Genomic DNA, 15,393 nt, shown 5'->3' on the forward strand with positions numbered 1-15,393 from the left:
GGATGTAAATAGGATATGTGCGATGTTCATGTTTGCTATGTACTTTGTTATATTTTCTATTGTGTAATGGTGTTAGTTACAGTGGTTGTTATACCACCTTGTTTCATGTGAAGTAAAGTTTCTACGTCCTAACCCAAGAAATTGTGTTGTTGCCTTTGTGGGGAGAGAGAGGACTGCCCAGTTTGTAAGGGTGGTTGGCCCCATCTCCATTGCACAAGTGAGTGCACTAACTCTTCTGCAGTCGCTCATTCACTGCACCGCTGGGCTCTGTCATGCGGTTTCTTTTCCATTTGGCATTTATAAAGAACAATATTAATCCATGGGTATCTTAGAGTGAAACATCTAGCAGTTCAGCAAACAAGCCACTGTATGAACACTGCAAACATTAAGGGAAGAGCCACATTTTTACTATTTTCCTAATGCCATCAAAGTTTTTTTTTCACCAAAAATTGGAAAGGAAGTCTTGTAAAAACAGTAATTTACTCCAAGAAAATTATAAAGAGGCTGCCTGGATTCGGAACAAGTTTAATCTTGACACCTCAACAAAAGCTTGACCAGCTGTTGCTGTTCTGACACACACAGCTTAATATCCAAGCATTTCAAAACCTGAGCTCTCCAGGATTCTAAAGTCATCATCATCATCATCATCATCACACGCTTTCTTCGGTCACATTTAACCATCAAAGCAATAAAAATCACAACAAATAAAATAACAATAGGTGCATAATAAATACAGGAATAAAAAGGTTTGAGTAAAAAGACCAATAGTCATACAGATAAAATAAAAACATATATACTAAAAATTCTTAACATACTTCCCACAGGAAACTAACTAGCGACCTATCTAATGGGGAGGGACTATCTCACGTTATCGTCCTGTTTACGACTAGCGGAGGGTCACAATGATCTTAGAAGAAAATGTTATAAATAATTGGGGAATAAATAGGTTTAAAAACTATAATCGCTTAAAGACAAGTCTTTTTGGCTTTTCAAAAAGCGTGTACGTATATGCCATGCGGCAGCAAGGAACTTGCTGACCGCACAGATTAAAAAGGTGGAGGTATCTCTCATCATCAGCCTTAATGCATCTTTACAGTGTCTCATGCCCATATTCCTACAAGCTATGCGATTCCACTTCCGCCGAGCAATCCCATAAGCAGGACAAATGAACATAAAGTGTACTATAGTTTCGGAGGTAGAATTACAGATGGGGCATAGATCTGTTGTCAAAGCAAGTCGCCAATTCTAAAGTCAGATACTAACACATGGTGACAGAACTTCACATTATCACAACACTGATCTACAGTTTTGCTGTCGCCACAGTGAACATCCTACCATCCAGAGTAGTTTAACTGAACGCAGGGAGTTTCGCACCATAGTGCGAGGGTGCCTGAATTACAGACAGGTTTGTTTTTGTGCAGGATGGGAGACCTTCCTGCACAAAAACAATCCTTAGAGGTGTATAAGCGTTCCTATATGTGCTGCAGAATGCTAACAAAGTGGGAAAAAACATCTGATAACCGTTAAAAATCTAAAATAGAGATGATGAATTGCACCACATATGTCTATGTGTCAGAGCATGCCCTTCAAGTGTCATTAGCTTCTACGAAAAACAGAAAAAAAAGATGTATTTACCTGAAAGATAACTGTGAAAAACACAACAATTATGGTTGTGCTAACAAAAAGGTTTTTCTCTTTTACTTTAGCGTTATCCAAAAGTGCAACCAATGCAAAAGCAACGGCACCACGTAGACCACCGTAAGACATCACTACTTGATCAATTATTTCCAGCCGCACCACTCTGTAGCGATTTAGCATCCACGTCTGTATAATAACACCTATAAAATAAACAATGTGGAATTAGTATTTCATTGCAGCAAGTGTAAGCATTAACATTGTAAATCAATTTGTGAGGAATTACTACTCAAATTAATTTGGACCGTCACAGAAGTTTAGTTCATCCCCTTCTCCAGCATCTTGTCCATATTTTGAATCATGCAATCTACACAAATTAGACATTTCCAAAGCCTCTTGTAATGAAGAAAGCATTTTCGCATTGCATCTTTTGCACTAAGAGAGAATTTGCATTATTTTAACCAGTATTTGTGTTTTTACTAACTATGGCCCTCATTATGACATTGACGGTAAGTGCCACTTACCGCCATGCCGACAGCCGCCAACATACCGCTGCCGTGGCAGTTTACCACTACCCATATTATGACACACACATAACAATCCGTCACTATACAGCCACACACACAAATCTGCCAACCCAAAGGTCAGTGATAAACTGGCGGTATCAAATCCCACACCGTTACGCCAACAGAACTACGCCCACACCATTCTGACCCACAAATCACCGCAGGGGACATTCAATGGTGCTAAACCATTGGAGGTACATACTGCCGCGCTCAAAATACACACACACAAACAAAACACCACCACATTGGACAATTCAAACTACACACACCTGACACACATACACATACCACACCCACACACACACCAATATAAAACCCACACCCTCAACACCCACAACCCTTTACGACTAAAAAATATTGACAACTGCAAGAGAGAGAGAGACACCAAGAGCACCCACAAAACCAGAGCCACATAACACCATCACCCATACACCATCATACACACCTCACATCATACACCATAACACATCACCCCCACACACCCTCACACACACCACTCACACTACACCCATGCACCACAAAGACACCCCAGGTTCTCAGACGAGGAGCTAAGGGTCATGATGGAGGAAATCATCCGGACAGAGCCACAGCTATTCGGATCACAGGTGCAGCAGACATCCATCACTAGGAAGATGGAGCTATGGCAGAGGATTGTGGACAGGGTCAACGGCGTGGGACAGTACCCCAGAACAAGGGATGACATCAGGAAGAGGTGGAACGACCTATGGGGGAAGGTGTATTACGGGATAGCAAGACACCATATAGCAGTACAGAGGGCTGGCGGTGGACCCCTACCTCCTCCCCCACAACTAATGGAGGAGCAAGTCTTGGCAATCATGCATCCTGAGGGCCTGGCAGGAGTAGCAGGAGGACTGGACTCTGGTAATTCAAATCTTTACTACTATCACCCCCAACCTGCATGCCATCCCATACCCCCACCCTCACCCTCACTCCCACCACTCCACCACCTCCCACACACCCCACCATCACAACCCACCCCTCCCAAAACCAAGCCCTCCTTGCAACACCAATGCATGGACACCCATCACAGACCTGCATGGACAACTATCACTAAAGCATGCACACTAGAGACAATCACCTAGCCCACCAAATTAGTACTCACACAAGGCAAAGCTGCCAGGGCAATAACAACCATACACAGCAACACACCCATGCACAAGATGTCATATGCAGAAACAATAACACTGCATTTACTTCCCCAGAGCCCCCCCAGCCAACGTCACTGGAGAGGAGGTGCCAGCATCATCCAGTCCCCCCCAAGAAGAGGCCCACAGTGATGACAGCAGCTCTGCACACCTACATCTGGATGAACAACCTGGCCCATCAGGGACCTCCAGACAGTCCGTTACCAGGCACAGTCCCATACCACCACAGAGCCTCCCCCCTCAGGAAACACCACCACAGCACCCACCCAACGGGCCCATACCTTTGTCCCCAGGACACGTCAATCAGCAGTGTGACCACCACTAAAGGGACCCTAGGACACCCCACAAACACAGGACGATCAGGGACCTGGGGTCAGTGACAGTTGGCACACAGTTCAGGGGACAGAGGCACAGGACAATAGGGAAGCTGGGAGGACTGCTGTGTGACGGGGGAGGACAGGCCCAGAGAACCAACTCTCCAGGAGGCACTCACCAACATCCTGGGAGCATACCACCATTCCCAGGAGATGATGGGTCAGATACTGTACAAGTTGCAGGAGACCCAGTGGCTGCAGGGGGGACAGTACTCTCAGAGCTATTTAGGGTCTCTCCTGTGGGTTCTCTTCAGATTCTGCTAGCAAGTTTCCTTCAGGAATCCTCTGCAACAACTTCAGCCTCTTCTGACCTCGGATCAACTGCAGCCTGCTCCAAGAAACGCTGTAACTGCAACAAAGTGTCTACAAGAGACACTTTTCTTCAGCAGCCTCATCTCCAAGTCAGCAACTCAACAGTTTACACAGTGTGCATGCTCTGGGGACTCCCTGTCTTCATCCTGCACCAGAAGGACTGATGAAATCTCCAGTGGATTGACAGAGTCACTCCCCTGCTCCAAGCAGGCACCTCCAAGGCGATGACCGGTACCCTGGGACTCATCTCACGGAAACGAGCATGCTCCTAAGGACACACAGGGTGAACATCATCAACACAGAGGGTCCTGAGGTCCTGCTGACTCAATTTGGAGGAGGTAATACCTTGCCTTCCCAAGAACTATGGAATCCCTGTTTATTGTGTCTTCTTCACCTCCTGAGGCCTCTGTGCACTCTTTGCAAAATTCACTAATGCACAGCCTGGCCCATGTCCTCAGCACTTCTCCCTGCGATGCTCAACTCACTGAGGAGTTCTCCGGCAGCGTGGGACCTTCTTTTGTTGTGCTGCGTCAACCATGTTTTGCACCTCCTTTGAACCCAGATCCTGCGGCTTCTGGGGGTGCTGGCTGGCATCCTGAGGGCTCTCTAAAGTGCTGAGAGACCCCCTCCTTCTCCCAACATAGAGTTGAGGCCACCAGGTCCCTCCTGGGTCCATCCAGCACCATGTTGATGAAAAATGCACTTTTGTCGTAGCCAAGGCTGGTTGGTGCCTTCCAACACAAAATCTCATCTGCAACGATCTTCATGCTGCAGGACATCTTTTGCATCATGCAGGAAACCACTGGCGTCTTCCTAGGGTGCATTTCTGCAGTCTTCTACTAACCAGGGACTCTTCTTTTGCACCCTCTTCTGGGTTGGCAGGGGCTCCTGTCCTTCCTGGAACTTCTTTCGACTTCTGGACTTGGTCCCTTTTTTTTGCAGATCTTCAAGTCCAATAATCCAGCAGTCGTTCTTTGCAGACTTGGTTGGCTGCTGCAAAATCCCCAAAACGAGGTGTAGTGTGTCCGAAGGAAACTTGCAGTACTTTACTCCTGCTTTTCTGGGCTCTGGGTTGGGGTAATTTACTTACCTTTACTGTATTCTTACTCTCCCAGCAATTCTGCACACACTACACTTGTCTAGGGGGGAATTTGTGATTCACATTCCACTTTTTTATTATATGGTTTGTGTTGTCCCTAGACCTATATTCTCACGTTGCATTCTATAGGATGTCCTACTGTTTGCATTGTTCTATGACTATTTACTTGTCTAATTTTGGTGTCTAGTGTATATATTTTGTATAATACTTACCTCCAGAAGGAGGTATTGTCTCTAAGATATGTTTGGTAATGTGGCACCCAAATAAATACCTTTATATTTGTAACACTGACTATTGTCTTTACTTGGGCATAAGTACTGTGTAATAAGTGGTATTGCAGGAGCTTTGAATGTCTCATAGTTGAGCCTAAACTGCTCTGCTATAGCTACCTCTATCAGCCTAAGCTGGTAGAACACTACTATATTAACTAACAAGGGATAAGTGGACCTGGTGTAAGTACCCATGGTACCCACTACAAACCAGGCCAGCCTCTTACATTAGCGGCAGAGGTGGTATGAGTATTTGCAACTGCTTTACCACTTTGTTACCTGTGATTTTCACAAGAAAAGCTCACTCAAATACTTAGAGCATATATAATATATACCTAGAAACAATTTTCTAACTTTCTTAAAAGTTCTTTAAACTTTGCAAAAGTTTTTACAATGTTCTGAAAAGTTTTCTTCTTTTCTTTAAAAAGTTAGCTCTGTTATTCTACTAACCTTTTACTCACTTTCCTAAACTTTTTTCTTTCAATGTGTCTTCAGTAGAAACCACCCCTAGAGCTGTCCAGAATACCTCTGACAATTTAAACTATAAAAGCTTGAATGGGCTCTGAATTGAAAGAAATTTAGGAATTGGGAAGAACCCCAATAAGGAGTACCTCTTACGTCTCCTCCTCCAGGATGACCAGGGAATTAGCACTGAGGAAGAAGTTGAGGATGACTCCAATAAGGAAGGCTCAGAGGTGCAGAATGACAATCCTGGGGAGGGTCCTTCCACAGACGTATCTGTCAACAAGCCCCTTAGTATAACTGGTAGCGGTAAGGGTTGTAGGAGGCTGGCCTGGCTTGTAGTGGGTACCAGAGGTACTTACACCTTGTGCCAGGTCCAGTTATCCCTTATTAGTGTAGAAGAGGTGTTTCTAGCAGGTTAGGCTGATAGAAGGAAGCTATGGCAAAGCAGCTTAGGCAGAACTAGGAGACATGTAAAGCTCCTACTATACCACTGGTGTCATATGCACAATATCATAAGAAAACACAATACACAGAAGTACTAAAAATAAAGGTACTTTATTTTTATGACAATATGCCAAAAGTATCTCAGTGAGTACCCTCAGTATGAGGATAAGTTATATACACAAGATATATATACACAAACCAAAATTATGCAGGTAATAGCAAGAAAAGTATTGCAAGCAATGTAAAATTACAATAGATTGCAATAGGAGCACATAGGTATAGGGACAACACAAACCATATACTCCAAAAGTGGAATGCAAACCACGAATGGACCCCAAACCTATGTGAGCTTGTAGAGGGTCGCTGGGACTGTAAGAAAACAGTGAGGGTTAGAAAAATAGCCCACCCGAAGACACAGAAAGATAGATGTAAAGTGCACCTAATACTCCCAGAGAGCACAGAAGTCGTAATAGGGGTATTCTGCAGGAAGAACAAAACACCAGCAATGCAAAAACAGTGGATTTCGGGACCTGAGTACCCGTAAGACAAGGGTACCAAGTCCAATAGTCGCAACAGTGTCGAGAGTGGTCAGGAGCCCAGGAAATGCCAGCTGAGGGTGCAAGGAAGTTGCCACCTGTTGGAAGAAGCTTGGAGTTCTGCAAGAAAGAAGAGGAATAGGAACTTCCCCTTTGGAGGATGGATGCCCCACATCGTGAAGAAGCTTTCTGAGGTGTTCCCACGGAGAAAGACCACAAACAAGCCTTGCTAGCTGCAAGGGTCGCAGTTAGGGTTTTGGATGCTGCTATGGCCCAGGAGGGACCAGGATGTCGCCACTTGGATGAGGAGACAGAGGGGGCACCCATCAATGTAGGGAGCCCTCACAGAAGCAGGCAGCACCCGCAGAAGTACCTGAACAGGCACTTAGAAGAAAAGTGAACCAGAGTCCACCCGAAGTCACAAAAGGGAGTCCCACGACGCCGGAGGACAACTCGGAAGGTTGTGCACTGCAGGTTAGAGTGTCGGGGACCCAGGCTTGGCTGTGCACAAAGGAAATCCTGGAAGAGTGCACAGGAGCCGGAGCAGCTGCAAATCACACGGTACCCAGCAATGCAGTCTAGCGTGGGGAGGCAAGGACTTACCTCCACCAAACTTGGAATGAAGAGTCACTGGACTGTGGGAGTCACTTAGACAGAGTTGCTGAGTTCCAGGGACCACACTCGTCGTGCTGAGAGGGGACCCAGAGGACCGGTGATGCAGTCTTTTGTTGCCTGCGGTTGCAGGGGGAAGATTCCGTCGACCCACGGGAGATTTCTTCAGAGCTCCTGGTGCAAGAAGGAGGCAGGCTACCCCCAGAGCATGCACCACCAGGAAACAGGCGAGAAAGCCGGCAGGATGAAGCGATACAAGGTTGTTAGTAGTCGTCTTGCTACTTTGTTGCAGTTTTGCAGGCGTCCTGAGCAGTCAGCGGTCGATCCTTTGGCAGAAGGTGAAGGGGGAGATGCAGAGGAACTCTGATGAGCTCTTGCATTCGTTATCTGGTGAGATTCCCAAAGCAGAGACCCTAAATAGCCAGAAAAGGAGGTTTGGCTACCTAGGAAGGAGGATTGGCTACCAAGAGAGGTAAGAGCCTATCAGAATGAGCCTCTGACATCACCTGCTGGCACTGGCCACTCAGAGCAGTCCAGTGTGCCACAAACACCTCTGTTTCCAAGATGGCAGAGGTCAGGGACACACTGGAGGAGCTCTGGGCACCTCCCCTGGGATCCCAGGTGCAGGTCAGGGGAGTGGTCACTCCCCTTTCCTTTGTCCAGTTTCGCGCCAGAGCAGGGCTGGGGGATCCCTGAACCAGTGTAGACTGGCTTATGCAGAGATAGGCACCATATGTGCCCATCAAAGCATTTCCAGAGGCTGGGGGAGGCTACTCCTCCCCAGCCCTCACACCTATTTCCAAAGGGAGAGGGTGTTACACCCTCTCTCAGAGGAAGTCCTTTGTTCTGCCTTCCTGGGCCAGAGCTGCCTGGACCCCAGGAGGGCAGAAACCTGTCTGAGGGGTTGGCAGCAGCAGCAGCTGCAGTGGAGACCCCGGAAAGGCAGTTTGGCTGTACCCGGGTTCTGTGCTAGAGACCCGGGGCATTGGGGTGACAATTCCATGATCTTAGACATGTTACATGGCCATGTTCGGAGTTACCATTGTGACGCTGTACATAGGTAGTGACCTATGTACAGTGCATGCGTGTAATAGTTTCCCCGCACTCACAAAGTCTGGGTAATTTGCCCTGAACGATGTGGGGGCACCTTGGCTAGTGCTAGGGTGCCCACATACTAAGTAACTTTGCACCCAACCTTCACCAGGTGAAGGTTAGACATATAGGTGACTTATACGTTACTTAAGTGCAGTGGTAAATGGCTGTGAAATAACGTGGACGTTATTTCACTCAGGCTGCACTGGCAGGCCTGTGTAAGAATTGTCAGAGCTCCCTATGGTTGGCAAAAGAAATGTTGAGGTTAGAGGAGGCCGGACTAAAGCTAATGCAGCAGAGTTGGCCTTAGACTGGGAATCCCTGACTGTGTAGAAAGAGAGACAGGGTTTGGGGTTAGTTCCCCATGGAGGCAGCAGCAATTTTAGAAATACAAATGTTAAGGAACATTCATTTGATTCTAGAAATCGGCACAAAGTTGTCCCTCCTTACAAGGATGATGATGACATCAAGAAGTGTTTTGCTGCACTTGAGAGGGTCCCTCATGTACATTAGGCTGCTATCCTCTGGTTAGCCTTCTCTGGCAAAGGTAGAGACAGACTTCTTATTGTCAGAGAGGATGATGCAGATAATTAAAAGGTTCTTAAAAATACGCTCTTAGATGGTTTGGGCTTAAGCACTGAACAGTACAGACTTAAGTTAAGAGAGACCAGAAAGGAGTCATCACAGGACTAGACAGACTTTGTGGACTGTTCTATGAAGGCCCTAGAAGGTTGGTTACATGGCAGTAAGGTGACTGACTATGAAAGCCTATATTACTTGATTCTGAGAGACCATATCTTAAATAATTGTGTGTCTGACTTTTTGCATCAGTATCTTGTAGACTCAGATCTGACCTCTCCCCAAGAATTGAAAAAGAAGGCAGACAAATGGGTCAAAACAAGGGTGAGCAGAAAGGCTCATACAGGGGGTGACAAGGATGGCAAAAAGAAAGATGGTGAACAATCTGAGGACAAGCATGGGGATAAAAGTAAACACAAAGATCCTTCTTCAGGTCCAAAACACTCCTCTTGGGGTGGGGATAAAACCTCTTCATCTTCTTCAAACTCTTCACACAATCAGAAAAAGCCTTGGTGCTCTGTGTGTAGAAATAAAGGCCATTGGCCAGGGGATAAGTCCTGCTCAGGTAAAGCCCCTGAGCTTACCACCACTAAGACATCAGACTCTAGTGCCCCTAGCAGTAGTGGTAATAGTGGTGGGACTACTGGCAATAGTCAAACTAAGGGTGTAGTTGGGTTCCCTTTTGTGACCATAATAGAAACTGGGGTAGACAGTTTCAAGACAGTTTCTGTCACACCTGGTGGCATTGGCCTTGCCACCTTGGCTGCTTGTCCCCTTAACATGGATAAGTACAGGCAGTCAATCTAAATAAATGTTATTGAGGCCCAGGCCTATAGGGACACAGGTCCAGTATCACTTTGGTGACTGAAAACCTGGTGTCACCTGCACAACACCTCCTTGGACAAAAGTACCACGTTACTGGTGTCAATAACTCAACTCAGTCTCTCCCCTTAGCAGTAGTTCAACTTAGTTGGGGTGGAGTTACTAGCCCTAAGCAGGTGGTGGTATCACCTAGCTTACCTATAGATTGTCACTTAGGCACTTAGGGAATGACCTAGAGGGCTCAGGTTGGGCTGAGGTAGAGTTTAGTACCCATGCATCCATGCTAGGTATCCCTGAGGAATTGCTTCCTCTCATTTATGGTGAAATAAAAAAGCAAAGGAGAGAAAAAGGTCTTAAATCTCAGGATCACTTTCCACCAACAGGTAAGAATGGTATCAAGGTACCCCTCCCCACCCTGCCACTAAGGATACCATTCCTGTGGAGGACAAAACCTCTCCTGGGGTGGAACCTGTGCCAAAGGAGTCATCAGATACCACAACTGGCCCCCCAGAGATAGAAGTACCTCTCTATGGAACTACTAATCCAGATGTGCAAAACTGCACCATTTTAGTAAATATGGAGCATCCCTCCAGTCCTCCCAGAGAAACTTTAGTGCAGCAGCCCTGCACTGCCTCCAAACACTTAGGACAGCAACCCTGTCCTGGTGTGGAGCTTACAGGACAGCAGCCCTGCCCTGCTCCAACTCAAGAGAAACAGCAACCCTGTTCTCTCTTACAGCCATATGGACAAAGTTTTTGCCCAGCTATGGCTTTATTGAGACAGCATCCCTGTCTAGCATTTCCTGCATTTGACATAGGCCCAGTGGACCAATCCCACTGCCCAACTTTAAAACATACTAATAGGAATTCTAAGAATTTACACTCACACTGTTGGTTAGGTAAAAATGTCCAAACAGGGTGCTTTACATCCCCACGGGGAAGTAACCATTCAGTAGATGATACAGGGAGTAACCACTCTATTGCAGATCTACTCTCCACTTATCACCACTTAGACAATAAAGTCTCAATTGCCAAGATTAGCCTTATTGTCCTTCGTTGGGGGGGGGGGGGTTGTGTAGGAAGGTAGCCTCTTTCTAACATGGCTACCCCCACTTCTGGCCTGTTTGTGTGTGTGTGTCAGTGTGTTTTTACTGTGTCACTGGGATCCTGCTAGCCAGATGTAGGAGGCTGGCCTGGCTCATAGTGGGTACCTTGTAGTACTTACAACTTGTGCCAGGTCCAGTTATCCCTTATTAGTAGATTAGAGGTGTTCTAGCAGGTTAGGCTGATAGAGGTAGCTATAGCAGAGCAGCTTAGGCTGAACTAGGAGACATGCAATGCTCCTACTATACCACTTATATCACTTAGCACAATCTCATAAGAAAACACAATACTCAGAGTTACTTAAAATAAAGATACTTTATTTTAGTTACAATATGCCAAAATTATCTCAGAGGATATACTCCCTTAGGAGGTAAGTAATATACACAAAATATACACACACAGCCAAAATCAGGTAAGTAAACCGTTAGAAAAGTAGTGCAAACACTGTAGAACACAATAGAATATAATAGGGAAAAGTAGGCCTAGGGGCAACACAAACCATATACTCCAAAACTGGAATGCGAACCACGAATGGACCCCAGGCCTACTGTAGTGTGTAGAGGGTCACTGGGAGTGTAAGAAAACACTAAGGGTGTCCAAGATACCCTACCCCAAGATCCTGAAAAGTTGGAGTAAAGTTGCCCTACTACCCCAGAAAGACAATAAAGTCGAGATAGGGGATTCTGCAAGGACAACAACTGACTGCAAAGCAATGAAGATGGATTCCTGGACCTGAGGACCTGCAAAGGAAGGGGACCAAGTCCAGGAGTCACGAAAGTGTTCAGGGGGACAGGAGCCCACTAAACCCCGGATTAAGGTAACATAGGGCTGCCTCTGGGTGGAAGAAGCCAAAGATTTTGCAACAACGGATGGTGCCAGGAACTTCTCCTTTGGTCAGAATATGTCCCACGGCGTGCTGGAGGATGCAGAGTTGTTTCCATGCAGAAAGACCACTAACAAGCCTTTCTAGGTGCAAGAGTCGCGGTTGAAGGTTTTGGGTGCTGCCAGGGCCCAGGAAGGACCAGGAGATCGCCCCTTGGAGGAGGAGACAGAGGGGGCACTCAGTAACAGAGAGCCCACGCAGAAGCAGGCAGCACCCGCAGAAGCACCTCAACAGGCGCTCAGAAGATCTGAGCACAACGGTCGACTCAGCACAACAAAAGGGTGTCCCACGAAGTAGGAGTCCAACTCAGCGAGTTGGGAAATGCAGGACGGAGTGCTGGAGACCTGGGCTAGGCTGTGCACGAAGGAAGTCTTGCAAAAGTGCACAGAAGCCCTAGAAGCTGCAGTTCATGCAGTACACATGATTACTGTCTGGCGTGGGGAGGCAAGGACTTACCTCCACCAAATTTGGACAGAAGGCCACTGGACTGTCGGGACACTTGGATCAGGCTCCTGTGTTCCAGGGACTACGCTTGTAAAGATGAGAGGGGACCCAGAGGACCGGTGATGCAGAAGTTTGGTGCCTGCGCTGGCAGGGGGAAGATTCCATCGACCCACGGGAGATTTCTTCTTGGCTTCCAGTGCAGGGTGAAGGCAGACAGCCCTCAGAGCATGCACCACCAGGAAACAGTCGAGAAAGCTGGCAGGATGAGGCGCTACAATGCTGCTGGTAGTCTTCTTGCTACTTTGTTGCGGTTTTGCCGGCATCCTGGAGCAGTCAGCGGTTGATCCTTGGCAGAAGTCGAAGATGGAAGTGCAGTGGAACTCTGGCGAGCTCTTGCATTTGTTATCTGGTGAGATACCTACAGGAGAGACCCTAAATAGCCCTCAGAGGAGGATTGGCTACAGAGAAAGGTAAGCACCTATCAGTAGGGGTGTGTGACGTCACCTGCTGGCACTGGCCACTCTGAGCTGTCCATTATGCCCTCACACCACTGCATCCAAGATGGCAGAGGTCTGAGACACACTGAAGGAGCTCTGGGCACCTCCCCTGGGAGGTACTGGTCAGGGGAGTGGTCACTCCCCTTTCCTTTGTCCAGTTTTGCGCCAGAGCAGGGCTGAGGGGATACCTGAACCGGTGTAGACTGGCTTATGCAAGGAGGGCACCATCTGTGCCCTTCAAAGCATTTCCAGAGGCCAGGAGAGGCTACTCCTCCCAGGCTCTCCACACCTATTTCCAAAGGGAGAGGGTGTAACACCCTCTCTGAGGAAATCCTTTGTTCTGCCTTCCAGGGAGCAGGCTGCCCAGGCCCCAGGGGGGCAGAAGCCTGTCTGCGGGTTCGCAGCAGCGGTTGCTGCAGAGAAAACCCCGGAAAGTTAGTTTGGCAGTACCCAGGCTCTATGCTGGAGACCCGGGGATGCATGGAATTGTCCCCCAATACGAGAGTGGTATTGGGGTGACAATTCCATGATCCTAGACATGTTACATGGCTATGTTCGGAGTTACCATTGCGACGCTACATATAGGTATTGACCTATATGTAGTTCATGTGTGTAATGGTGTCCCCGCACTCACATAGTCCGGGGAATTTGCCCTGAACAATGTGGGGGCACCTTGGCTAGTGCCAGGGTGCCCACACACTAAGTAACTTTGCACCTAACCTTCACCAAGTGAGGGTTAGACATATAGGTGACTTATAAGTTACTTAAGTGCCGTGTAAAATGGCTGTGTAATAATGTGGACGTTATTTCACTCAGGCTGCAGTGGCAGTCCTGTGTAAGAATTGTCTGAGCTCCCTATGGGTGGCAAAAGAAATGCTGCAGCCCATAGGGATCTCCTCGAACCCCAATACCCTGGGTACCTAGGTCCCATATACTAGGGAATTATAAGGGTGTTCCAGTGTGCCAATGAGAATTGGTAACATTTGTCACTAGCCTGGAGTGACAATTTTAAAAGCAGAGAGAGCATAAAAACTAAGGTTCTGGTTATCAGAGCCTCAGTGATACAGTTAGGCACCACACAGGGAACACATACAGGGCACACTTTATGAGCACTGGGGTCCTGGCTAGCAGGATCCCAGTGACATAGGCAAAAACAAACACATATACAGTAAAAATGGGGGTAACATGCAAGGCAAGATGGTACTTTCCTACACCAGCATCCCAGTGCTCATAGATAAAAACCTATATGTCAGTGTGTTTGCCTGTCTCACTGGGTTACTGCTAGCCCGGACCCCAGTGCTCATAGTTTGCGGCCTAATGTGTATGCCTGTCTAGTGCCTAGCTGTGCCATTGAGGCTCTGCTAATCAGAACCTCAGTGCTTATGCCCTCTCTCCTTTTAGATTTGTCACTGTAGGCCAGTGACTTCATTTACCAATTTCAATTGGCATACTGGACCCCCCCCCTTTATAAGTCCCTAGTATATGGTACCTAGGTACCCAGGGCATTGGGGTTCCAGGAGATCCATATGGCTGCAGCATTTGTTTTGCCACCCATTGGGAGCTCAGACAAACCCTTATACAGGACTGCCCTTGCAGCCTGCGTGAAATAGTGCACACACTATTTCATAGCCATTTTCACTGCACTTAAGTAACTTATAAGTTGCCTATATGTCTAACCTTCACTTGCTAAAGGTTAGGTGCAAAGTTAATAAGTGTGAGGGCACCCTTGTACTAGTAAACCTGCCTCCACATAGTTCAGGGCCATTTCCCTGGACTTTGAGTGCGGGGTCGCCATTACACGCGTGCACTACATATAGGTCAATACGTAGCTTCACAATGGTAACTCCGAATATGGCCATGTAACATGTCAAAGATCATGGAAATGTCCCCCCAATTCCAAATCTGGTATTGGGGAGCCTATTCCATGCATCCTGGGGGAGCCACCATGGACACCCAGTACTGCCAAACCAGCTCTCTGAGGCTTGCACTGCAGCTACAGCTGCTGCCACCTCACAGACAGGGTTCTGCCCTCCTGGGGTCTGGGCAGCCCAGTCCCAGGAAGGCAGAACAAAACATTTCCTCTGAGAGCAGGGTGTTACACCCTCTCCCTTTGTAAATAGGTGTTACAGGCTGGGGAGGGGTAGCCTCCCCCAGCCTCTGGGAATGCTTTGAGGGGCACAGATGATACCTTCCTTGCATAAACCAGTCTCCACCGGTTCAGGGACCCTTTCTCCCCTGCTCTGGCGGGTAACTGGACAAAGGAAAGGGGAGTGACCACTCCTCTGTCCATCACCACCCCAGGGGTGGTGCCCAGAGCTCCTCCAGTGTGTCCCAGACTTCAGCCATCTTGCTTTGCAAGGTGTGGGGGCACTCGGCGGGCTCTGAGTGGCCAGTGCCAGCTGTGACGTCAGAGATCCCTCCTGATAGGTGCATACCTGATAAGGTAGCCAATCCCCTTCTCAGGGTTATTTAGGGTCTCTCCTGTGGGTTCTCTT

At 47.6% G+C, this 15,393-nt stretch overlaps 1 protein-coding gene across 2 annotated transcripts in view; it reads right to left on the reverse strand.

The window, feature by feature from the left end:
* Positions 1 to 15,393, reverse strand: part of SLC9A3 (solute carrier family 9 member A3) — a 1,524,418-nt gene that overhangs the window by 948,315 nt on the left and 560,710 nt on the right. For both annotated transcript variants that reach the window (XM_069219612.1, XM_069219611.1), the window contains exon 7: positions 1,636 to 1,838. In XM_069219612.1, coding sequence (XP_069075713.1) covers positions 1,636 to 1,838 — 203 coding nt within the window. The remainder of the gene's footprint in view (positions 1 to 1,635; positions 1,839 to 15,393) is intronic.

The sequence above is a fragment of the Pleurodeles waltl genome, chromosome 2_2 (assembly GCF_031143425.1).
Source record: "Pleurodeles waltl isolate 20211129_DDA chromosome 2_2, aPleWal1.hap1.20221129, whole genome shotgun sequence".
In the NCBI taxonomy this organism is placed as follows: domain Eukaryota; kingdom Metazoa; phylum Chordata; class Amphibia; order Caudata; family Salamandridae; genus Pleurodeles; species Pleurodeles waltl.